The sequence below is a fragment of the Mytilus edulis genome, chromosome 1 (assembly GCF_963676685.1).
Source record: "Mytilus edulis chromosome 1, xbMytEdul2.2, whole genome shotgun sequence".
In the NCBI taxonomy this organism is placed as follows: Eukaryota; Metazoa; Mollusca; class Bivalvia; order Mytilida; family Mytilidae; genus Mytilus; species Mytilus edulis.
In genome coordinates, this window is record NC_092344.1 from 49,894,650 (window position 1) to 49,922,648 (window position 27,999).

Genomic DNA, 27,999 nt, shown 5'->3' on the forward strand with positions numbered 1-27,999 from the left:
TTCGTTCGTTCGTTCGTTCGTTCGTTCGTTCGTTCGTTCGTTCATTCATTCATTTATTGACTTCGTATGGTTTTGATTGGAATTTTTTTTATATTCGGTCAATTATTTTGTTACGTTACTGATTTAAATGTTGCTTCTCCTAATTAATTAGTTGTGATTACCTCCTTAATTACTATTGAGTAAGGGGATGAGCGGAGTGACCTGATCATCTTATCAAGATGTCTATGACATTTACACTAATCATCAAAGAAGATAACCTGAACATGAACATGTACCTGTCAATTTCGCTATTTCTACCTTGTAGTATTACTTTTATATCAACTAGGAATTTCCTATTTATAGACATTGACTTGCGTGATATTAATACAAAATGTAAATAATTTAATGCGTATTAAAAATTACCAATAGAATTTATTTTATCAATCATTGTGTTGTTTGCATGTTTGAGACATATTAGTGAATATGCCCCTTGTGGGCCAGTGATTCTGAAACTGTCTATCTTCCGGCTAGGTTATGCATTAAGGTAACAAATGTAAAATTGATTTATACGATGGTCAGCGATATGACGTGTATTGACCTTTCAAAACAAATATAAAGCTACTACACACTGAAGTGACCATTAACACAGTTGAGTAAATTTAGATTGATCATACTTTTTGATATGAAAATGGAGGAAATGGACAAATACAGTGAAGGTATTCAAGATTTAGACGATGATAAAAATGACTACAATCTATTATCAGGTAAATAAACTATATAAGTAAAAGTAATAACATTTACTTCATTCAGGTAGAACAGGTAAACCAATCGATACATATTTATGTATATTTAATCTTCCGAATGATTTATATTTATTTGTAATTTGTACATTTCAATTTTCAATTCATACTTGACATGTTATACACCTATTTGACCTAGGTCACTATTTTTTTACAAGGACGAACTGTCACATGCAGTTCTCTTTGTGTCATTTTCAGTTTGTACATTTATTTTGCAAAAAGATAGATTTTTGTTAATTCGTGTTTTTTTGTTTTACCTTTGTCCAAACCAGCTATAGCATTTTTTCGGGGGTTAAATTTAAATAAATTTCCTTTTGGATTTTACTTAAGTTATTTTATCAAATCCAGGATATTCAGGATTAATTTCCAAATAAATGACAGGACAAATAATTATTTTAATTTAGACGGAAACGTCATGTCCTCATTATATAAAGTGAAGTCGTTATAAATCGATTTATTATAGTTTCACAATATAAACAATAGGAAAATCTGGTTCAGTTTATTTCAAACCAGAATCAATACAGCTGATATGTAAATTATAAATATGTAAATGTTATAATAACAATACATTTTAAATAAAAAGCATGTCATGCAAATGATTGTCATGTAAATTTCATATCTGTGATGTATTTTACACATTTTCTTGAATTAGACAATAATTCCTAAAATACATTCTTGGTTGACAATTATACTGAACAAAGGAGAAGTTCCGGTAAGGCCCGATTTTGGCCTCAAATTTCAGGTTCATCTGACGAAAGATTTTGACCACTTTTTAAACACTTAAGTGTCTATTTTATTTGATTCAATTAATTTATGTGAAAGATTTTAACTTATTTAGTCATTAAAAACGATCCGATTCTGGCTCAAATATGAGAAATCTACCAAATATGCGAAAAAATGTCACTTTTCAGATGTTTTTTTGTCAAAAACGAAAGGTGCCGCATCCGTGTTCATCATCAATCTTTATATATGTTATGTATTATCATCAAATACAACTTCCATTTCAATATTTTGGATGAACACGAATGCGGCCACTTTCGTTTTACACGGAAACCGTCTAAAATTTAACTAAAATGCTGGAATTGTGAAGATTTCAGTAATTTAGCATGAATTAATGGTGCTAGTTCTCAATATATGTGCATTGTATTGTCAAAAAGAGCCCATATTCATGTAGCAGAACTTTTCTACTATCCAATAAGTGACTTTAAATACATACCGTAATCTTTAATGACTTGCTCTAAATCTTTTTGTGAATCTTACCATGCTTTTCGATATTAAGCTTGTGTGAACAAAGTCTTTACTTAGTTAAAATTTTAATTATACATTGTGAAGATAAGTGTTTTAATGAATAAAGCTGGTGATGGTTTTGCGAAGCTATCTGACATAAGACCTGTCATAAGATACTAGTATATCTTATCCTGCTGTGATCCTCTTAGGACTATCGCAGACCTCGCCTCGAAACTGCCGTAGGTTGATCTTAGCAAAAATATCCTAAACCTGTCGCAAGTTGTTAATATTTAAAAAAAATAACATTTATGGAAAATTCATGTAAATGAAGTATGTGTTTCCCATATATTACTAAACGAATTGATTTATATTTCACTAGAACACACCCGTGATATCGCGAGACATGCCGATTGTAACATGTATAAGGTGCACAGTTTTCTCTGTTTTCAAAATCTTTCTGTTTGAACCCGTCGACCTGGAACTTATCAATTATTGGTAATATTTTAAAATAATTTGGAAAAAAAAGGGCCTGGAATGGAATATTTTTTACTCAACAGTATACAGCAAAATTCTAAATACACTGTTTGGTGGTGCGCCTGTCTGATGCGGAACGTACAGATAAGGTGATAAGTTGATAAGTAACAGGTGAATACACTATTGGTATCGGTGTCGGACTCGATCCGGAACTTCATAATTATTGGCAATATTAATTACGTGGAAAACAAATGGGCCTAGAGTGGTGTAATTTTTAATCAACACCATTGTACTATATTAGTTATATATAAAGTTGAATTCTTTGATTCATCGTTTTTACGTGATGACGGCTGACAAATTGGACCTCGTAATTTTAGTATTATAGATAATTAGATAACTTGCAAAATAAATATAAAAAGTTAGTGTATTTCATATAAATACTCTATTAATAAAACACCAATATAATATAAAAATTCAAATACAAAATGAAGAAAATAAGAAACAAATGATGGTTTTTTTTCTGTACAAAAGAGTAAATTCAAATTTTCTTGTAACGGTTAAAATAATGTCAAAAGGATAAAATCGTAAATGTATACTTTTGGATGCAGTGGATACTTAGACTATAACTGTAGTAAGACCATCATAAGACATCTCTTGTGTAGTCCGAACTATATGAGCAGCTTTAAGATATGTCTTAAGGTAGGACCATTTTGTGAAACCCAATTAAGATGAAGATGTGTCGTAAAACCACCCTAAGACATGTCTCAGTCCTTATACAGTTTTGTAAAACTGTCCCCAGTAATTGAAATTCAAACACAATCAAAAGTACATTTTGATGACGATTCGAAAAATTTTGATAACGAAATTGGTCATTAAGCCTTTGTTTGAATAATTTTTGAAATATTTCTTCGCATACAAATTTTGTGCACACCAAACATGCCCAGAACCTACGCCAAGTAACATACATTTAACATTATAAAACCATGATAACTTATTTACACTCATCATACATTATATATTTAATGCACTTAGAATAGTTGCTCGTTCGTAATAAACGAATCCAATATTTTACTATTCTTACTTTACGAGATATCAACAGAGGAAATCGTTCCAACTCAGAATAAATTATTCCAGAAGAAGTGGTTTTTTTTAGCAGGCAAACTATAATTACAGAATTCTATATGAAGTTTCCTATATCAGATGCATTTTCAAATCTCGATGCTAGTATCAATGTTCCTAAAAACAACCACAAATAGTTTTACTTGTATTAACAATAGAATTCAACTTTTTACAATAATAATGAATTTGCAACCCATCAATAGTCCCAGAGAACAGTGTCATCTGCATACATCAATAAAAAATAATGAAAGAGCTTTTTTAAATCTACTGGCAGACATAAGCATTTAATAAACTCAGTTAAAATATCATTTAAAACCAATGAAAATAGTTTGGATAATAATGATTCCCCTTGTAATACACCTTTTATACAGAGAAAATTTCAGAAAATTCTTTAAAACTTTTTACACAGCTCACAGAATTATCACATACAGATTTTATAGGATTGAAAATAGTTTAACACTAAATACAACATTTTGCAAGCTAAAGTAGGAAAAATTTATAAATGGTTTAAATGCAAACGAGACAAATACCAACCAGAGACCAAATGATGCTACTCTAGATGTAAGCAACTATGTGGGTCACCGAACGACGACCTTAAACGGTTAAAATGCATGTACCACACGGTAAGAACCAATAAAGGTCACAACATTGAGCATGACAAATGTAAAACTGTTACAATTGAAACGGGGACCCAACGGCTTGATTGATGTACATAACAAAACACACATTGTATATTATTTATCTAGTTATTAGAGGTTGTTGGTGCATACGTTTTTAGGTAATTTCGTGAATTGTGACCTTACGGTACAATGATCTATATATAGTTACATCTCTTCCAAACATTTATTTATGAAAAGCTGACAGAAGATACCAAGGACCGGAGCAATTAATCACACTTCTTTCGAAGAAAAACATCTTATACCAAGACCAACATGGCCAAAATGGAAAAAGAACGAGAAATCGTTGAATAACTACACAATTCTTTATACAAAACTAAAGAATGCAACGCGAACCCCAATAAAAATGGTACCGATCTCTGGTCCTGGATCGGGAAATATATCGCGTTAAATAGTTCCACCGGTCGTGTTTCTCGTTAATTGCCAGTATTTTTTTTATGGTAAATCGAATTAGATGATGTTATTACGGGGATAATGGTTACGACAATGGGGACATATCCGCAGACATATATATAAGCTGATTGGGAGGGGGACCAATTAAAGGAAGATTTTGAATGCAGTATTTGTTTTATCATGTTTTCCCATTATGATAAAGTTATTGCTGATTTTCATGAATTTCATTTCATATCAAACCTTGGGCCTCGGTGGCCGAGTTGTCTCACGTGTCATCTAGAGGGGAGTTGCAACTTGTCATTCTACTATATCACAAGCATGTCGAATTAACTCCAACTTTAGTTGACTAGGATTGTTAGCTTTCCTACCAAAGGTCGGTGGGTTTCTTCAGGACCCTGGTATCATCCGTCAATAAAAACTGTAAAGAAATGGCACGAAATACCTCAAAAGTACTGAAAGATGCGTTAAATACAAATCAATCGATCGTTCAATCAATCAATCAATCAATCAAGAAATCAATCAATCAATCAAGAAATCATTCATTCATTCATTCATTCATTCATTCATTCATTCATTCACTTTCATTCACATTCATTCATTCATTCAATCAATCAATCAATCAATCAATGATGTCTTATTAACATCCTTCATTCATTTTGTCTTTTAAAAATCATTTCGTAAAATGGATACTCATTGTTTTGATAGACAAACAACCACAGCAGAAAGCAGTTAAAATAGACGAAAAAGGTATACAGAGCATGAAATTATACAGAAATTGTAGCTTGCGGTTGTAAAACTACATTTGAATGATTTTACTTACATAAAGTAACATTTAATGCTTATGGATATGCCTTACTCATTATATATGAAGTCAATAACCATGAATATTCTGTTAACAATAACATTAATCATTTAATCTTAATGTAAGAAGATAAAGCAGTACGATTGCCAATGACACAGCTCCACAAGAGATCAAAGGACACATAACTTATCAACTTTAGGTCACCGTACGGCCTTCAACAATGAGTGAAACCCAAATCGCATAGTTAGCAATTAAGGCCCCGAATGACAAATGTAAAACAATTCAAAATTTCTGTACGAATTTAAGTTCAACGGGAATATCTAGAGTATACCTTAGCGTTCACACCGAATTACGAAGTGAACTAAACCCTGTTAACCAAAATGGATAGAATAACCTTGTTCTGCCATTATGGTCATACTTTTTACATGTACCTGTGCCCTGTTTAGCTTTTATTGGTCAGCATTACTCATATTTTACATTTGAAAGAGTGGAAATCATTGTTTGTGTACCATTAACTTGACTTGCATGTAAATTTACTTGGTTGAGAAGCATGTTAAATTGGGTAAACAGAATTGCATGTGCATTTCAGAAGTAAAGAAGATCGAATTGACCAATTCACTGACAAGTTCAAGTTTGTATGAAAGTAAACTCATCACAAGCAGAATTACAAAACATCTGGAACGACGCAATTCGCACAAAATCCTAACGTAAAGTAAAAATACCCACTAGGTATGGATTAAAGAATAGTAATAGATATACTAAAAGATAGTACAAAGTTATTTCAAACAAATAAGTAAACCAGAATGAATATATTATACCAATCAGAACACATCAAATGGATTTAGTGTAGAGAAACTAAATATGATTCTAGATTTTTTAACCAATAAAATTCTTGTTTTTGGAAGTACAGGGGAAGACATGCTTGAATTATAACGGATAACCATTGCTTCTTTATTGGATACACTTCAAGGGCGTTAGCCAAAATGTATCGAATTTACACCAAGATGTCAATTGTCTATGTAGAATGATAGTTTTCAATAATTTAGGAGATGACCTTTGAGATACTTTATTATATGGTATTAAAAAGCATTATATATGCAAGATATCCAATTTCAGTCACTCCAGACGGTTTAGTTTGTTTCTTGCAAATCACCAGTCATTTGAAAGAAGACTGGATAATATTTCGTTTTTTGGAAGTATTTTATAGACTAGTCTTATCTGTCACCATTGTTATTTTTTTAACTTTACGATTTGTGTCTGTTAATCACAGGACATGTAGTCTTTCATAGACTAGTCGAATCTGTAAACATTGTAACTTTTTGTGCTTAACGATTTGTGTCTGTTAATCACAGGACATGTAGTCTTTCAGAGACTAGTCGAATCTGTCAACATTGTATTTTTTTGTGCTTAACGATTTGTGTCTGTTAATCACAGGACATGTAGTCTTTCAGAGACTAGTCGAATCTGTCAACATTGTATTTTTTTGTGCTTAACGATTTGTGTCTGTTAATCACAGGACATGTAGTCTTTCAGAGACTAGTCGAATCTGTCAACATTGTATTTTTTTGTGCTTAACGATTTGTGTCTGTTAATCACAGGACATGTAGTCTTTCATAGACTAGTCGAATCTGTCAACATTGTATTTTTTTGTGCTTAACGATTTGTGTCTGTTAATCACAGGACATGTAGTCTTTCATAGACTAGTCGAATCTGTCAACATTGTAATTTTTTGTGCTTTACGATTTGTGTCTGTTAATCACAGGGCAGGAAGAAACTGAAATAAACGATGCAGGACCAAAGAAAAAGAAAAAGAAAGCGAAAATCAGATTTAGAGACATAGTTGATCTAATGAAACGTAGAGAAAGCCAATACAGTCAGTATGACGAGGAAACCAGTAATGTACTGAACATGTTGAGGGTACATTTTGGAGACCCTTTTTCTCGTTGCTTAAACGAGAAAAATACAGTCAGAAAAGTACCTATTAAAATGATCTTGCTTCTTATCAAGCTGATTTTAGTCACTGCTCAGGTAAATAATTCTTATACTTCTTCTTGTTATATAAGCTCTTCGTTGGTCTGTTTATGCCTCTTCAATCTTTTATACTTTAATGTCCCCTCATTTTGTTGCTTAAGGTGGATCATCAGTATATATAGATCTATTTCCTCAGATAGATTTTTTTAATACTTTGCCAAATTGAAGATTTTGCTATGCTTTTTTATAATATAAAAAAGTCACTTATCTCCCCTTAAATGGCTATGTTGAAAAATTGATTCTAAAAGCAAAAATATTTGTTATCTGCGTAAAAATTTTGGTTATTTCAATAAGTCACTTATTTTGCTTTATATAATTATAAAGCATGATAAGTAAACAGTCTGGCACGTAAATTACAATTCTGTCACAAAATTTGAAGATTTAGGTAAAAACGTGTAAATTATACTTCTTGACAATATTTGATGCTTACTTTTATTTTTCCCGTAGTTAATCATGTTTGGTAGTGAAAGAGCAGAGTTCGTAGAATATCTTAAAGGCAACAATATCGCAATGAAGAACCTGCTGTTTAAAGATTGGGACCCTGAATATGAGGCGTTCCCGTATCCACCCGGTATTGGACCTTATGCAGTATATACTATCGATGATCTACATGAACATATTGATTATGCTGTGAACAGGGTATGTTGTAATGTTCTTGAAAATGTATGTACTTATTGGTTAAATCAAGAATCACCTTTAAATGGAATACTTTAATTGTTGGTTATTTGGTCGCCATGTTGAGGTCATATGTTTTGTTTCATGTGCCTATTCACTGATGATTTTTACTTCGTTTTGCCACACCTCGAAATGACAATTAATGATTTACTGTAATAATCCGTTGTTAAACCTCAAGAATATAATTTTCGTTTTAACATGTACAAGTAATTTACTTTACTAAGACTTATCGTTCAGTCATTAAGAAAAAGGCGTCTAAACAAAAAAGATCCTTAAAATATTTGATACATGTATAGGCTTATCAAAAACGCAAAAGCGTGCATCTGAGATCTGAGACTGTTCACATAAGTCCAAGTTAAGTATAACATGAATCGAGTATGAATGATATCCGCTTTGTATATACCGTGTATACCGTGGATGTGTGTGGTAAAACATGTCCAAATATATTATTTCATATCCCAAGTAAGAAACCGCATCAGTGGTTGTCGTGTCTCCAAATATTATGCGGTACGAGAGCCAATGAGACAACTCTCCATCCAAATCACAGTTAACTATTATAGGTGAAAGTACGGCCTTCAATACGTGAGACTTGACTCACACTGAACAGTAAGCTATAAACGAAGGGCCCAAAAATGACTAAGTGTAAAACAGTTCAAAAAGGCATACTAACGGTCTTATCTATTATATAAAAAAACAAGAAACAAGAAACACAAATATAAACCACACCAACAAACGACAACCACCAAACAACAGGCTTTTGACTAATATATACTATTCAAGCCTAGTATACCAATAGTACCATTTATTTATCATGCGATTATAGTTCTTAAGTCTTCACTAAACCCATATTTATTTTATTTTCAGTATTATAAGCTTCCAGGAACTGCAGTTGGCTCATTCTTTTTGGGGCACCTGGAAAATTCAGATCACAGTAACAAAAAAGAAATCTGCATTAAATATTACAAGGAAGGACACTTCCACAGAAATGGAACAATAGACTTAGATCCCACTATTATTAACAGTATGTATATGGGATTTTAGGCATGTTAAGTCTCCAATGTTTTTTAATTACTTATTTTATTTGGTCTATTCAACTTTTTCTATTCTTTTGGTATCTATAATAAATAAAATTATTTATTTACCTTGGTAAAAGTGAGAGACAAAAATCATAGCATGGCTAACCTGAAATCATGACCGAATCCCTGCTTCACTATGATCTACTGCCGATCAGTTAAATAGGACCCCGGCAAAATACATTGCTTATAACTTAAATATTAAAACTATAAAGAAAGCAAATGCTGCGTCTTGGACTCCTGTAGAAGATCCTGTCAACGTATTCATTTTGTTTGTTTATTTACAATTTTGGATTTACTTTTCCCATTTGTTATTACTATTGTTAATGTTAACTACGATTTTTTTTTTCAGAATGCAAAATATTAACTTCAAATTTTACAACTTATGGTTTTGATCCTACCATCAGACAACTTATGACCAGTGTAAATGGATCTTTAGTGAGGTAAGATGGGTATTGTCACTGTTATTCGTGTTCACTTTCTTTGCTGTTATTCGTGCTCACTTTCTTTGCTGTTATTCGTGCTCACTTTCTTTGCTGTTATTCGTACTCACTTTCTTTGCTGTTATTCGTACTCACTTTCTTTGCTGTTCGTACTCACTTTCTTCGCTGTTCTTCGTACTCACTTTCTTTGCTGTTATTCCTACTCACTTTCTTTGCTGTTATTCGTGCTCACTTTCTTTGCTGTTATTCATGCCCACTTTCTTTGCTGTTATTCGTACTCACTTTCTTTGCTGTTATTCGTACTCACTTTCTTTGCTGTTATTCATGCCCACTTTCTTTGCTGTTATTCGTACTCACTTTCTTTGCTGTTATTCGTACTCACTTTCTTTGCTGTTATTCGTGCTCACTTTCTTTGCTGTTATTCGTGCTCACTTTCTTTGCTGTTATTCGTGCTCACTTTCTTTGCTGTTATTCATGCCCACTTTCTTTGCTGTTATTCGTACTCACTTTCTTTGCTGTTATTCGTGCTCACTTTCTTTGCTGTTATTCATGCCCACTTTCTTTGCTGTTATTCGTACTCACTTTCTTTGCTGTTATTCGTACTCACTTTCTTTGCTGTTATTCGTGCTCACTTTCTTTGCTGTTATTCGTACTCACTTTCTTTGCTGTTATTCGTGCTCACTTTCTTTGCTGTTATTCGTACTCACTTTCTTTGCTGTTATTCGTGCTCACTTTCTTTGCTGTTATTCATGCCCACTTTCTTTGCTGTTCTTCGTACTCACTTTCTTTGCTGTTATTCCTACTCACTTTCTTTGCTGTTATTCGTGCTCACTTTCTTTGCTGTTATTCATGCCCACTTTCTTTGCTGTTATTCGTACTCACTTTCTTTGCTGTTATTCGTACTCACTTTCTTTGCTGTTATTCGTGCTCACTTTCTTTGCTGTTATTCGTGCTCACTTTCTTTGCTGTTATTCGTGCTCACTTTCTTTGCTGTTATTCGTGCTCGCTTTCTTTGCTGTTATTCGTGCTCGCTTTCTTTGCCCGTTATTCGTGCTCACTTTCTTTGCTGTTCTTCGTGCTCACTTTCTTTGCTGTTATTCGTGCTCACTTTCTTTGCTGTTAATCGACCGTGCTCTCTTTTTCATTGTAATACATACTCAATTTTTCACTGTTATTCCTGTTATCATTTCGCTATAAACCGTTTTCTCTTTTGGCTGTTATTCATGCACTCTTTTACTTTGTAATCCATGCACTCTTTTCGCTGTAATTCATGTACTATTTTAGCGGTAACTCATGTTCGCTTTTTTCGCTTAATAAAAAAAATGTAAAGAGAAGTTGTAATGTATGATAACCGACGAGACAAGTACACAATAATGACCATATGAAGATGATTTAAACACCTATAGGTTACTACCATATAGTAGGCTATACAATGCACCGGCATGAAAAAATGTGTTGCACCAACAGTTTGATTTATAAATGCTAAAACGAACAAAAAAAAGCAAATATGGCAAAATACGGGGCGCCGAATGGGACTCTTGTGGTTTTGTACTCGCAATTCAATTTTGTACGGACAAAAGTGAGTTTTGTTCAACAAAAATGAGTTCAGTTTAACAAAATTTTTAGCATTCTACAAATTTAAAATTTTGTCATTCAAAGTTATCTTTCAGTGGACAAAAGTTACTTTTGTCATGACAAAATTCATTTTTGTAACACAGACTTTACTTTTGTTAGTACCAAATTTGAAAATTGGGCAAGTCAATTTTGTATGCAAATTAATTTAGTTTGGATTCTGTGAACTAATTTGCATACAAAATCGACTTTTGTGAGACAAAATTGACTTTTGTGAGACAAAATTGAATTTTGTGAGACAAAATTGACTTTTGTGAGACATAATTGACTTTTGTGAGACAAAATTGACTTGTGAGACATAATTGACTTTTGTGAGACAAAATTGGCAAAATTGAATTTTGTCTCACAAAAGTCAATTATGTCTCACAAAAGTCAATTTTGTCTCACAAAAGTAAATTTTGCCTCACAAAAATCAATTTTGTCTCACAAAAATCAATTTTGTCTCACAAAAGTCAATTTTGTTGTCACTAAAGTCAATTGTGTTGTCACAAAAGTCAATTTTGTTACAAATTGACTTTTGTGAGACAAAAATTGACAAAATTGACCTTTGTGAGACAAAACTGACAAAATTGAATTTTATATCACAAAATCGAATTTTGTCTCACAAAAGTCAATCTTGTCTCACAAAAGTCAATTTTGTCTCACTAAATTGAATCTTGTCTCACACAATTGACTTTTGTGTTTTAATTTCCATATCAGGAAACAAAAGTCAATTTTGTATTCAAATAAGTTTTTATTTGCATACCTTTTTGACAAAATTGACTTTTGTCATGACAAAAATGAATTTTGTCATCACAAAATTGAAGTTCTCATAAAACAAGTCTGTATATCACATAGTTTTGTAAGACAAAAATGATTTTGTTATGACAGAATTGAATTTTGTACAAAACCACAAGAGTCCCATTCGGCGCCCCGTACAAAAATCAACTAGTGATTTACAGACTCCTGACGTGTGACAAACTCATAATAAAAGTTACGGTGTAGAAATGAAAAAAGGATTTGGTTGATTGCCAATGAGACAACTAACCACCAAAATTCAAATTAACTGTATACGTAACAAATAAAGGCAACTGTACGGCCTTCAACAATGAGAAAACCCATATCGTATGATCGGTTATAAGTATTTAGCAGGCCGTTTGTGAGCACTTAAACTCTTTACTTAACCTGGGACAGCTTAGTACTGTAAACATTGTACAAACACAGTTGAAACGAGCTTGATTAAAAGGTCAGCAAGAAGCACGTCAACACAAATCAGCAATGTTTTTTTAAAATACTGACATAAGAGTGTTTGCAGTCTCTGTTCTTTTATAGCGAACTCAATCTAGAAATGATTCCAAAATAAAAAAAATTTAAATACCGATTTAAGAGTGTTCGCAGTCTCTGTTCTTTTATAGTGAACCCAATCTTGTAAATGATTCCAAAATGTGGACAAGTTCAGATACGATCTTTCATATTGAGAACTAGTTTAACCCGTAAGATATAATTATTACTAATAAACTTAAGAGATTTCCCAAAGTGTATATGCCTACGTCTACGTTAATACGATAGCATTTATAGATAAACATTGTTTCTCAATATTATACAACCTTTATAGTCATAACAACGGTAACACATTTCTGAAACAAAATGAAATTGCATAAAAACAAAACACAACCAATATTATGATACATGATTACTTTTCAGGTTGTTGGGTGTCGAGCTTAAATTTACTGTAACTTCCATACGTATAGACATGGAAGAACCAGCAACAAGGTCCCAGTGCTTTAGAGTAGCTGGAATGGTGTGTATCTACAATTTGCTCGATAATTAGTTCACAAGAATTTAATTGAAAATTATATGTAAATGCTTTGAAATGATATGAAAATATAAAGGAGTCAATGTATTCCGTTTTTCAGATAAATCAATGTGTCTCGATATGAAGCGCGAAAAAAGAGACGGCGTCCTGCTATAAAATCATTTTTCTTATGTTTTTCCAAGTATTACTCGTACTTTTAAAAATGATTTATATAAATTTGCAAAATTGTTTTAAAGAAATGGATCTCAAGGTTCTCTCTGTGTATTTTACATTGTGTTATGCGATATTTTTAATACTGTCAGTCAGTATTTAGAAATAAAAATATAGCATTCATATTCTTAAAATCCTTTGAATCACGTGATCGTAATCACTAATTAAAACATATGAATACTATACCAAATGTAGTATTTGCGATATTCAGATTAAGGTCATTGAGTTCTAAATGCACGAGGGTTTGGATGGGGTTAAATGATTAAAGAATAATGCCCTTAAAAATGAAGATTAGAGAATAACGGGGGGGGAAAATGAAGATTAGAGAAAAAAAGGGGTTAATTTTTGAAAGATTAGGTAAAAAAGGGGTTAATTTTTCAAAGATTAGAGAAAAAGGGGTGAAAATTAAATGTTTACAAAATAACAGACCCCACACCCCAATCCAGACCCTCATGCATAACAATTTCATTAAAATCCGAATTCACCTTAACCCATGGACTCAGATTTGCTGAAAGTGTAAATGTTCAGCCCACGAAGTAAGAAATGGATAAATATTAAAAAAAAAAAACGTATATAAAATATACAGTCCACTGAAATTGCAATGATGATATATTTGAATATTTCTACATGTTCTATTTTTATATATTCAAGATTACTTTTGACAATGTAAAGCTCAATGGACAAATAAAACAAGATTTGAAGACATGGATCGACAGTTTTCAGTGTGCTGGTTTTATCGAAAATAAATGTAAGTATAAAATTGAGAATTAAAATGGGGAATATGTCAAAGAGACAACAACCCAATCAAAGCAGAAAACAGACGAAGGCCTGCAATGGGGTTTCAACACAGCGAGAATATCCCGCATCAGGAGGCGGGGTTCAGCATGCCCCTAAAACAAAAATATGTACTAGTTCTATAATCTATATTGGGATCTTGTTCAGAATTGTATATTTCGGTTGCATTGCTATCTGGAATTTCAGGTCTCACCTCATTTCTTTAAGAAATTATATACCAATATTTGTATTGTCTAAATATTTGTTAACTGTGGAGTGTTTAACAAAACATATGCGGTTCAATATTGAAAACTGAGGTAACGCTAAATTGCTTTGTTGAATTAACAAAGCTTCTGACGACACCATACATTCCTCCATAAAATTAAAATTGAGAAAGGAAATGGGGAATGTGTCAAAGCGACAACAACCCGACCATAGCGTAGACAACAGCCGAAGGCCACCAATGAGTCTTCAATGTAGCGAGAAACTCCCGCACCCGGAGGCGTCCTTCAGCTGGTCCCTTAAAAATATGTATACTACTTCAGTGATAATGGACGTCATACTAAACTCCAAATTATACACAAGAAACTAAAATTAAAAATTAAAAATTATTCCATACATTCTTTCATACATGTCATCTTTTTCTTCACTTCTTTCCAGTTATTGAAGATGATATTGCTGTTGCTGTGATGTTACTTGTAGCGACGATGCTATCAGTATTACTGTCTGTTCGATCATTCTACTTTTCTATAAAGACACTACAGGTATTATGGATTCTATTATAAAACAGGGAAAAGGGGAGACAGAACTTGTATTTTAACATTAAAATCATCGTAGTCGTCCATTTATTAAAATTAAAATCACAATGATGTACAGACGATATTCCAGATGATTTTTTCAAAAATCCGTTTGCGTTTATTTTTTAAAACAAAAAAGTTAGGTATGTCGTTATTAAGGATAAAAATGTTCAAGAAATTTACTGGAATTTCTAAAATTTCGACCCCAATAATCTCTAATAGTAGCACATGATGAATATTTTTTTATTACTCATCTGAATTGACTACAGAGGCGGATTTAGTGGGTCCCCCCCCCCCTTTTGGGGAAAAAATTTGGTTGCTTATATAGGGAATCACTGAAGCGTGAATGGAGCGGGCCCCCTCTTAGGTCAGTCAGTGGGCCCCCACTTATGAAAATTTCTGGATCCGCCACTGGACTATATAAAAGTGAAAAAATAGCTTCATTGTTTAATCATACGTTTTTTGATTGAGTTAAGTCTGCCAATTGATATTTTATCGTATGTTTTTCTTTGTTGTGATGTTATGCTATTGTTTCAGAAAAAGGGAGAAGGTTTGGATCCATTAAAACGTTTAATCCCGCTGCAAATGTTTGCACCTGTCCTAAGTCAGGAATCTGATGTACAGTAGTTGTCGTTTGTTTATGTAATATATACGTGTTTCTCGTTTCTCGTTTTGTTTATATAGATTAGACCGTTGGTTTTCCCGTTTGAATGGTTTTACACTAGTAATTTTGGGGCCCTTTATAGCTTGTTGTTCGGTGTGAGCTAAGGCTCCGTGTTGAAGGCCGTACTTTAACCTATAATGGTTTACTTTTTTAAATTGTTATTTGTATGGAGAGTTGTCTCATTGGCACTCACACCACATCTTCCTATATCTATGTATGCAAACGTTCGTGAAAAATTCAATATGAGATCTATACAGTATGGTATCATCACGACCCTTGAGATTATCTTTTGATTCTGAAACAGCATAATAATTTCTTTTAATGATTTCTTACATTATAAGGTAACTACTGACTATTTTCGACGAAGACATCCTGTCATTGACGGAAAGGCTGTGGAAGAATTATCAGCTGAGGGAAAATGGGAAATAGTAAAAGCACGTGATGTCCTTATAATTGTTAGTGACGTATGTACCATTGCAGGAACAGGATTCAAGATGGTGATAAATTCTCAGGTAACAATCATTAAACATGTTGAATTTAAATGTGGGAATGATATCATTGAATATTCTACTACTTATACATATTTAGGTTTAGTTTTAAGTGAATTTTTAGATTATAATGTAACTGCTAAAGCTGTTGCAGCTTCTGCAAATAGAGCACTTGGCCTTGTTATAGCTAAGTGCAAAATCTTAGGTGGTGTTACTCATAATGTCTTTTCAAAATTATATGAGAGTTTGGTGCTTCCGATTGTTGAATATGGTGCTGGTATTTGGGGTTGCAAAAATTTTTCTTTTATAAATGCCGTCCATAATAGAGCTTGCAGATTTTTTCTTGGAGTGGGTAAATATACTCCAAATGCTGCAGTTGCAGGGGATATGGGGTGGATACCTATCTTTCAAAAACAATGGCTATGCTTAATTCGACTATGGTGCAGTTTGAACAATACGAGTTCTGATCGTTTAACAGAAAATTTTCATATGGGCAGACATTATGAGTAAAAAACATAAGTGTATAAAAAATTGGAATTTTTATGTAGGAAAACATTTTCTGAGTATAATGCAGAACATTTGTGTATTATTACAGATTATGTTGATAGTAACTCAGTTGTCAATACTGTTATGTCTAAAATGTTTAGTAAATATGTCGAACAGTGGTAAGGCAATTTACAATCAGAGAAAGCTTTATCTGGTAAAGGTGGTAACAAACTTCGTACATATAATCTATTTAAGAACAGTTTAAAACGGAAACTTATTGTAAAATTCCAATGCCATTTTCGCAAAGGAGTTATTTTGCCAAATTTCTATGTGGTGTAGCACCACTGAGAATAGAAACGTGGAGATTTGAAAAATTAATTTTAAAAGATCGAGTCTGTGATAATTGTATGTATATTTTAGAAGATGAAGCCCATGTTATTTTATCGTGTCCTTTATATGACGATTTTAGAAAAAAAATATATTTGACGAAGCAACACATTTTAATAGTGATTTTATGTCTTTTGATGATTAACAGAAATTAGTGTTTTTATTTAAGAATTGAATGCTCTTTTTTGTAAATTTATTGGGGTGCAAAAACGTTGACCGAAGTACATTTTGATACTAAAAATGTGCGCACGGTCAACGCTTTTACAACCCTATAAAGTTACAAAAAAAAAAGCATTCAATACTAATAATTACATTTTTACCTATAGGATCATGAAAACACGCCTTTTATCAAGTTTTCATTTCATTTACCTGTGCACTTTATTGTGGGACCTCGTGTCATCATGAATGAAAAGTTTTATTGTGTGATACAACTGCTTAAGGAATAACACGTGATGTACAGTTAGCCAATCAGAATAACGTATTAAAGTGAAACATACATTTAATGTAATTATTTACAGATAATATTATGATTCGTAGCTTTGCCAAAGCCTGTAATCTTATTTTAAATAGACGTAGAAATGTTTTATACTGTAAATAATGTTAATGTCAATATGTTTTATAATAGATGCATTCTTTATATAATTTTTAATGTTATAGTCTCTTGTAATTCTGTACAGAATGACTCTCTTTTCATATTTAAATATTTTTACATTTAATGTAATGTTGTATTATATATTATTGAGAGATGAGACTTAAATAAAATATAGAATTGAATTTGAATTGATACATTTACATTAGTCAAAAGGTTAAAAATCATTTCACAGTTGATTGTTACTTTGTTTATGCAACTAAAAATGTATTCACTTGCAAAAAAAAAAACAATACCAAAAATACACTATTGTATACTATGAAATAGTTGTAGATACAAAGTGGCGCTTGTCCATTTGAGAATAAAACTTACGTTCGATGCTTGTTTCAGTTTGAAAATCCAAAGAATATTAATATTTTGCCAGCTTTATAAATAGTTATAACTATTTAAATAAAATTACTATATGATTTTTGTATGTTTTCAAAAATATCTAATACGTATTCTTTTTTTAATTTTCAGGCCCTTTCTAGTTCTTCTAATATGTATGATGCTTGTGGAATATTGCTAGGTTCTGGTTGCCTTTTTGTGTGGCTTGGTGTTCTCCATTATCTGTCCTATGATTCCAGACTTAATGTACGTGATATAGAAAATTATTTGGATGCGGTCTTTTTACTTCTGATGTATTTAGGCAAAATTATATATTTTATCTGGAAATTGAAGAAAAAAACAAATAGTTTTCATGAAAAAAAGAGCATTATTTTGTTAACCTACGCCATGGCTGAGGTGGCATCAAATTTCACCCTTGCCCGTCTGTCCGCATGTCCGTATTAGTTTCCGATCTCTGCCAAATATTAAAAATCTTATGCACTATGTTTATTACCAACAAATAAATATCAAGTTCGAATTTTGTTGGAGTACGCCACTTCACCGTTTTCATGCTATGTCTCTTTTATAAATTGAATTTTAAACAAAAATGCCTCAATTGGCCGTGTCCGCACTCAACCGTGCCTCAACCAAATTTTATGGAAAAAAAACATGTCAACATTGTTTATTCATATCAACGCAGATCAAGTTTAATTTGGGTATCCTCACTTTCGCCGTTCTTCTGTTATGGCTCTCTATAAATTCAAAATTTGCATATTGATTAGCCGTATATTTACATATTTTATAATTGCAGTTACTATTCAGAGTGATGGCAAAGGCATCTGGACAAGTGATGAGATTTTTGTTTTGTTTCGTTATATTGTTTATTGGTTTCACGCTGTGTGGATGGGTTGTTTTAGGTCCATATCATATGAAGGTAAACTTAAACGGTGTACTCCTCTTCTTCGCTAACCAAGGATTTTAATCGAGGGGAGAGGAGGCCGGGACTAGATCGAAATTCTTGGCTAGCGAAGATCTATACTAGTAAACTTTATAAAAAAAAATAAGAAAAGGGCAAAGACCGTACTTTGACCTATTATGTTTTACTTTTACTAATTGTGTCTTTGATTAAGAGTTGTCTAATTGGCACTCAAACCACATCTTCTTATAAATAAGTATTATTATGGCAAGCCGTTGTGGAATTTATTCCCTATTTATTAATATTAATAAATCATTTATTAATATTAAATATTATTTTTTAATATTAATAAAGGCGATTACTGGATTTGATATTGTCATCATGTATATTGTCACAATTTAAAAATATATATATATCAAAATGATACCTGTATATATGTATAACATATAGATGTAGTATGTGATTGCCAATGAGACAACTATTCATTAAAGTTCAAAAGGACAGGAAGTAAGCAATTATTAAAAGCAATTGTACGACCTTCAACAATGAAAAAAACATAGTTGGCTATAAAACGCCATGACTAGACAAATATGAACTAATTCAAATGAGAAACCAATGACTATATAACAAAACCATTTACGAAAAACAAATATGACAAACATGAACCAACGACAACCACTGAATTGTATGCTCCTGACTTGGAGAACATAGCGGGGTATTTATGTGTAATATATGCCATTCATACAGATTTATTACTTTGTATTTTAATAGAAATGCAAATGCCTCATTTGAAATGCGATTTGCATCAAGTTCAATGAAATAGAAGTCACAAAGAAAAACATATACGGAATGGCATGAACTTAAAAAGAGCGAGACAAGGTGCGTTGCCAAAATACGCGTAAACTGCTATCATGAATACATCACCAGAATGCAAATTCATGCTCAGTCAAAATGACATGATCGGGAATAAAATACAATCGGTCAAATTACTTCCTAGACGACAATATTCGTATTTAATGATCTAAGACTCCAATCAATTCAAGAAATGCTGTTTTAAATGTCTTCAAGTCAGTTGCATAATCTTATACAATTGTCCTTTTTTTAGTTTTTCAGAATATGGCAAGCATTCTTTTGTTTATACGCGATATTAGATGGAGATGAATTATATCTGAACTACGTCACAGTAGAAGATGATAAACAGATAGTGTGGTGGTTTAATAGCATATTCATTACTCTATTCCACTTAGTGTTCGCTGTCATTGCCATGAATATTTTCATTGCCATTTTTACATCAACTTACGAAGTCATGCAGGTATTGTCTATTTATAACTTTGTTCCGCTTAATGTTTACAGTTATTGCCATGAATTTTTACATCAACTTACGAAGTCGTGAAGGTATTGTCTATTTATAACTGTGTTTCACTAAGTGGTCGAAGTAATTGCCATGAATATTATCCGATTGCCCTTTTACATCAACTTACGAAGTCACGCAGGTATTGTCTATTTATAACTTTGTTTCACTAAGTGGTCGAAGTAATTGCCATGAATATTATCCGATTGCCCTTTTACATCAACTTACGAAGTCACGCAGGTATTGTCTATTTATAACTTTGTTCCTCGTAGTGTTTAGTTATTGCCATGCATTTTAACATCAACTTACAAAGTCATGCAGGTATTGTCTATTTATAACTTTGTTTCACTTTGCGTTCGCTGTAGTGCAATGAAAATTTTCATTGTTATTTTTACATCAACTTACAAGTCATGCAGGTAAACTAATGTCTATTTTTAAATTTATTCCGCTTAAGTGTTGGCAGTAATTACCATGAACATTTTCATTGCCGTTTTTAAGTCAACTTACGAAGTCATGCAGGTATTAAAGGACTTGTTTGATAAACAAAAAAATGTTATAAGAATGAGATATGTTTCATATGACTATTATTTTACTTGGAATAGTGTAAGATAACTTATCATAATTTGCATAAAATTTATGCGATTTAAATGACAATCAGTTTAAGCTGCTGAAGAGTACCAAATGATTTTTTAGTTATATAATATTTAATATTTTCTAGTTGAAAATTACTCCATGATTATTTTTTAAAATAGGAAAATATTGATTGATTTTTTTAAGGAAAAGGATGAGAGGAGTGATCTTAAAAAGTGGTTAGACAACTATCGTCATAAAAAGAAATTCAATTTGACAAAAAAATGCAAAACATGTTTCTGTGGGTAAGTAACACTTATGTATTTGTTTGTATTGGTCAGTTACGCCGAAATGTATGCCTTAAATCTGTTCGGTAGATAAAAAATGAAAAAGAAAATTTAGACAAAATAACAATGGCTATGTACGTGAAAAAAGATCCCCATTATAAAAAATACATGTATTTGTATGTTAAATAAAATTAAGAATGGAAAAGGGGAAGAGCAGAAAGCAGCCTCTATAAATGATACAACTTCACCAGAGTAAACCCACACATTTTAAATGGGTTACGTACATTAAATCCATTTTTGATGAATGTGGTCTTACTTTTATATGGAATGATCAAATACCTATGAATAGAGAAATATTGAAATCTCTTGTCAAACAAAAACTTGTTGATCAGTTTATACAACAATGGTTTTCTGTAATTAATAATTCTTCTAGAGGAGAATTCTATGGTAAATTCAAAAGTATATTTGAATTAGAACCTTATCTACTTCGATTGGGAAATACTGATAGATTGTATATGGCTAAATTTAGATGCTCAAATCTTAAATTCCCAATTGAAACGGGAAGATGGAAAAAAATATTTTAAAAGAAAATAGGATATGTCATCTATGTAATCAAAATATTGGCGACGAATATCACTATTTGTGTGTTTGTTCACATCCTAGTGTATCACTTCTTAGACAAAATCTTGTACCTAATTATTACCTACAATATCCTTCAAGGCAAAAATTGATCGGTTTACTTTCATTTTGCAACATAAAGGTGTATAAGAAAGTATGTACTTTCCTTAGAAAGACTACTTATTTTTTGTAGATGCAATTTTTATACATTTATATATATTTATGTACTCACAATCACTGAACAATAAGAAAGAATTCTGTATATATGTAATCCTCTAAACTCAATAGGTAATATATATAATGTATATGTCTCAATGTCATGAAAATCACGTGCTATTATCGTACACTACTCTGCTGTCGATTTATATGTATACTTTATTATGTTTTGACCTCTTGTACACGTTTGTGTCTGAGGAAATAAAATATTTTGTCTTTGTTTTGTCTATAAATGGATCTTCACATGAAGGTGGGATTCAACTGGCCCCTTAACAATAATGATCATTTGTCCAGATAAAAAATAAATGAACAAAAATTTTAAAAATAACATACAAGTCTAACAAAGCCAGATGTTGGTTTAACATGTTTAATAAAGAAATGGTTTTTCTGGATTTTGCATTGTTGAGATATTGATATAAAAGAACGGTAATCATTGTGTATGGCTGTTTTACGTTTTACAGTTGTATGTTATAACAAGAACCTTTCGGAGCACAGTCGGGAATTCCTTGAATATAGATATGTATGAAATGTGTTTAGCATGTGACTGTGTGTTTTATTTTTGCTTGTAATGTTCATGAATCATTTTAAATTTCATAAGCTTTTTTTTTAAGTCATTCTACAGGCAGTAGAAATTCTTTTCCTTTTCATTTTTCCGTTGCGATGTACTTCGAATCTGTTTTGGTTGCATTTTTTACTATCATACCTCATTGTACAAGAACCACGTGTTTAAGATTAAATGCAAATTAGAAACTGTAGGAATTCTGTCACAATTCATAATTTAACTACACTCCTAAAATGTATTGTAGTTTTGGGAGTTCAATTAGTAAAGATGCTAAATGGAAAACCCATGTGGAAAATATCATAAAAAATGTATCTAAACATTTGAATGTAGTAACTTAGAAATTTAAAATCGAACTAAAAAATCTTAAATTGAATTCAAAAGCCCATGTACCAAAAAATTATGACTTTGGAAATCGCTAACTCAACATTAATTTAGTTTGACACAACTTAGATACTCAACCTCTTTTTTGAATTATGATCTTAACAGAGTCAACATTATTTCAGAATACGTCTTGCAGAACTTTGTGGTGCTAAGTGCGAAGATTCACGTCACTTCTTTTTAGCTCACCTGGCCCGAAGGGCCAAGTGAGCTTTTCCCATCACTTGGCGTCCGTCGTCCGTCGTCGTCCGTCGTCTGTCGTCCGTCGTCCGTCGTCGTTAACTTTTACAAAAATCTTCTCCTCTGAAACTACTGGACCAAATTAAACCAAACTTGGCCACAATCATCATTGGGGTATTTAGTTTAAAAAATGTGTGGCGTGACCCGGCCAACCAACCAAGATGGCCGCCATGGCTAAAAATAGAACATAGGGGTAAAATGCAGTTTTTGGCTTATAACTCAAAAACAAAAGCATTTACAGCAAATCTGACATGGGGTAAAATTGTTTATCAGGTCAAGATCTATCTGCCCTCAAATTTTCAGATGAATCCGACAACATGTATTGGGTTGCTGCCCCTGAACTGGTAATTTTAGGGAATTTTTGCTGTTTTTGGCTATTATCTTAAATATTATTATAGATAGAGATAAACTGTAAACAGCAATAATGTTCGGCAAAGTAAGATTTACAAATAAGTCAACATGACCAAAATGTTCAGTTGACCCCTTTAGGAGTTATTGACCTTTATAGTCAATTTTTAACCATTTTTCGTAAATCTTAGTAATCTTTTACAAAAATCTTCTCCTCTGAAACTACTGGGCCAAATTAATCCAAACTTGGCCACAATCATCTTTGGGATATCTAGTTTAAAAAATGTGTGGCGTGACATGGCCAACCAACCAAGATGGCCGCCATGGCTAAAAATAGAACATAGGGGTAAAATGCAGTTTTTGGCTTATAAGTCAAAAATCAAAGCATTTAGAGCAAATCTGACATGTAGTAAAAGTGTTTATCAGGTCAAGATCTATCTGTCCTGAAATTTTCAGATGAATTGGACATCCTGTTGTTGGGTTGCTGCCCCTGAATTGGTAATTTTAAGGAAATTTTGCTGTTTTTGGTTATTATCTTGAATATAATTATAGATAGAGATAAACTGTAAACAACAATAATGTTCAGCAAAGTAAGATTTACAAATAATTAAGCATGACCAAAATGGTCAGTTGACCCCTGAAGGAGTTATTGCCCTTTATAGTCAATTTTTAACCATTTTTTCGTAAATCTTAGTAATCTTTTACAAAAATCTTCTTCTCTGAAACTACTGGGCCAAATTAAACTAAACTTTGCCACAATCATCATTGGGGTAATTTGTTTAAAAAATGTGTGGCGTGACCTGGCCAATCAACCAAAATGGCTGCCACGGCTAATAATAGAACATAGGGGTAAAATGCAGTTTTTGGCTTATAATAACTCAAAAACCAAAGCATTAAGAGAAAATCTGACAGGGTTTAATTATTTATCAGGTCAAGATCTATCTGCCCTGATGTTTTCACATGGATCGGACAACCTGTTGTTAGGTTACTGTCCTGAATTGGTAATTTTAAGGAAATTTTGCCGTTTTTGTTATTCTCTTGAATATTATTATAGATAGGGATAAACTGTATACAGCAATAACGTTCAGCAAAATAAGATCTACAAATAAGTTTACATGACCAAAATAGTCAATTGACCCCTTAAGGAGTTATTGCCCTTTATAGTTAATTTTTAACATTTTTCATAAATTTTTGTAAATTTGTAAAAAATATTTTCCACTGTAATTACTGGGCCAAGTTCATTATAGACAGAGATAATTGTAGCAACAAGAATGTTCAGTAAAGTAAGATCTACAAACACATCACTATCACCAAAACACAATTATGTCATGAATTTATCCGTGTCCATTATTTAATATGCACAAGACCAAGGTGAGCGACACAGGCTCTTTAGAGCCTCTAGTTTATTGTCCTAATTATGTGAATATAAGAATCAAATTATTTAATAATCTATATTGGTTGCCAGAGAACTCTCCACTAAATCATCTTAACCTCAGGTGATACGTCTTTAACTAATGTTGAAAATGAAAGAATTGTAAAGAATGTATATAAATTTATTCAAACGTCTAAGAGGTTTCTAATTGTATAATATAACACATTATAGGTGCAAATACATGTATATTGTGTATAACCATTCACATCATCACACACCATTTTTTCACAGTTCCAATATTTATATATATATATAATTAAAATAAAATTGAGAATGGAAATAGGGAATGTGTCAAAGAGACAACAACCCGACCATAGAAAGGTCACCAACAGGTCTTCAATGCAGCAAGAAATTCCCGCACCCGGAAAATAAGTTGTTATGGGAGAAGACTATATAAGTTTGATTAATTTGTGTCTCATCCCTTTTACACATTTAAGCAAATAAAATATGTTTAAACTAAACTACTTCAATCCGCTCGGACGATGAGATAAATTAGTATAACTTCCTACAAGCAAGCTCTAGATTGTGGTTCAATTAATATAATCCTTGTTAATATATTCTTGTTTGAAAAAGCACTTTACGCCCGTATCCGTATGAACCAATGGCGTACACACATCATATTGTGATATATATATACAACTCGTCTAAACATTAACCCAACAATGTTAGATCTGTAAATTTGCTTCCGCAAATTTTGGGTTCTTCCCTGTATATATATATATATAAACGAGTCTAAATGATCCTAAATTAAAAACTACGTTCAAACCTATGCGGTTTGCGTTGGATAAAAACCGCAATTTTTATACGTGTGCATGTAAAACAAATTTCGTTGTAGAAGGGTCTAGAATTAATTGCATAACAGTGTGGTCGACAGTAAAACGTTTGTAGGTTGTAACTTGTTTGTCAACGGCTATGATTTTATGCTCACCCAGTCTGTCAGAGGCCTTCCAGTGGGGATTGAAATAGTCACTTGTTACACATTCCGATACATAAAATGAAACTTTCTTTTTACAAAGCTTGAAAGGAATTTGTTTTCAATATTTATTATAATCATCACATACAACCGTGTCATTTATAAGAATAATAATGTTCAGAGATGATATTATTTAATAATAATAAAAAAATAGGTTTATCCATTGTAAAAAAAAACTATTAATTTAAGTTGATGGGGTTAATTCACAAAATATATCATTGATTAAGAGCACAACTACTTCTACGGTGTGATAATTTAAGAATTGCCTACTATTTATTCAATGCGTATACATGTGGAGTTTTGTTTGTGAAGAGTTCTGGATAATTAAAAAATCATTTGATTTCTTTGTTAAATACCATAAAACGATTCATTCTTTCAGATATTTGTCATTTTGCCTTATCTTCAAGTCCAACACAATTTCTCACGTTTCTTACAAAACTTATATTCTTGTGATGTATTCTTTTGTTGAAAAAAAAATGTATAGATATAGATAGATATAGGAGGATGTGGTATGAGTGCCAATGAGACAACTCTCCTCCCAAGTAATAATTCATAAAAGTAAACCATTATAGGTCAAGGTACGACCTGCAACACGGAGCCTTGGCTCACACCGAACAGCAAGTAACAGAGGGCCCCAAAACTACTAGTGTAAAACCATTCAAACGGGAAAACCAACGAGAAACGAAAAACACATAATGAACTACATAAACAGACGACATCATGCATTGTAACTTTTAAAGCCAATTAAGTAAAAAAAATAATCAGAAAGAACGTACGATATCATATTAGGAAAATTGATGGTCAAACCATAACAAAAAATCAAGTAAAGAATTTTAAGTATTCAACCTTTATAGCTTGCTGTTCGGTGTGAGCCAAGACTCCGTATTGAAGGCCATTTTTATTTATTTTCAAATTACAAAGGTTATTCCTGATTAGTATTTTTAATTATTTTATTTAGGCGTTTATAGAACCTTTGGTGACCTCACAGTTTAAATTTCTATGATAAGTACGTCGTGAGCAGTGGGCATTACAGACGAACGTTCACCTAATTTTCCCCAGTCAATGAATGGCCATAGCTACACTGTTATGAATTTCATTCTAAATACAGCACAAACAACATTTTCCAAAAGACCAAAAAAAGTGAAAAAGTATATTTAAACAAAACGCATTTAAATAACAGGTCGAACAACTGATGTTCTTTAACCCTGCTGACTGCCATTGGCGATTGCCAAATAAAATTGATATATAATATACAGTAAAACATGCAATGAAAATAAAAAATACAGAAACTTTCTACTATAATCCTTTGTTATAAATGCATTTACAAAACCTTAGTCGTACCCCAACTAGGACATGTAACGTGAAATGTACTACATTAGCCATGAAATGTAATGCCGATTCACTCATTGATAATCCGTTGATGAGAACTATTTCTTCCGTATACTCCAGTAAATCCAGTTACTTATAAATGCTTATATCAAAATTCGAAGATGTGTTAAGATTGCCAGTGAGACAACTCTCCAACAGAGACCAAATCACATACAAGTGTACAACTCTGGGTCACCGTACGGCCCAATAGGCAAAACACATACCGCATAGTCAAATATTAAAGCCCTAAAGACTAAGAAACATGTGTGATGTGAGCTGTATCGAACCGAGTACAACTAGATGATACAGATGATAATTAAAGACATTATAAACAGTCTATTTCTAAAAAATGTAAATGACTAATTCTGAGTTTTTCTTATTTTTGTTCTGTTTCTGTATAGCTATGACCAAAATTGTTGTTTTGTTTGTTTTGCATAACGAATAATGATTTTTGTATAAGATTTAAGGACGCCTCATGATTAATGATTTTTTGCAGGTGTATCGAGATAGTTGATGGTTGATGACTACAAACTTCAAAAGAAAAGAAGCGATTTGTGTACAAACGCCATCGTGCTATAGGATGCGCAGTAACCATAGCATTTTCAATGACATTATTGGTTTTATGCTCAATATTACATCGCCTTCGAGAATATCTGATATTTTACTTAACTTGCTCAAAAGTTTTGTTTATGTTTGTTGTTTTGCCTGTGGTCTTTCATTTGAAGCCCAGCTAAGTTGTATAAATCGACAGAGGACTAACTGTACAGCTTTTTTTAATGTATTTTGAGAAAAATAAACTGTTTCCCAAATGATGACTGTTCTTACAATTCTTTCATTACTTAGGAGTTATGTTGGAGGC

General features: G+C 32.1%; 2 protein-coding genes across 3 annotated transcripts in view; one reads left to right on the top strand and one right to left on the bottom strand.

Annotated features, from left to right (window-relative positions):
• LOC139513342 (mucin-21-like) overlaps window positions 1–27,999 on the bottom strand; it is a 254,285-nt gene that overhangs the window by 36,070 nt on the left and 190,216 nt on the right. The window lies entirely within an intron of this gene.
• On the top strand, window positions 389–27,949 carry LOC139484604 (mucolipin-3-like). Of its 2 annotated transcripts, XM_071268400.1 has the most exons (15): window positions 389–743; window positions 7,234–7,499; window positions 7,950–8,141; window positions 9,042–9,198; window positions 9,603–9,693; window positions 13,009–13,105; window positions 13,982–14,078; window positions 14,765–14,868; window positions 15,907–16,077; window positions 18,035–18,148; window positions 18,693–18,815; window positions 19,903–20,109; window positions 20,926–21,023; window positions 22,301–22,359; window positions 27,637–27,949. In XM_071268400.1, the coding sequence occupies exons 1-14, from the start codon at window positions 662–664 to the stop codon at window positions 22,311–22,313; spliced, it is 1,812 nt and encodes a 603-aa protein (XP_071124501.1). In that variant the 5' UTR covers window positions 389–661; the 3' UTR covers window positions 22,314–22,359; window positions 27,637–27,949. The 2 variants fall into 2 exon arrangements, with proteins under 2 accessions (XP_071124501.1, XP_071124493.1); XM_071268392.1 differs by lacking the exon at window positions 22,301–22,359.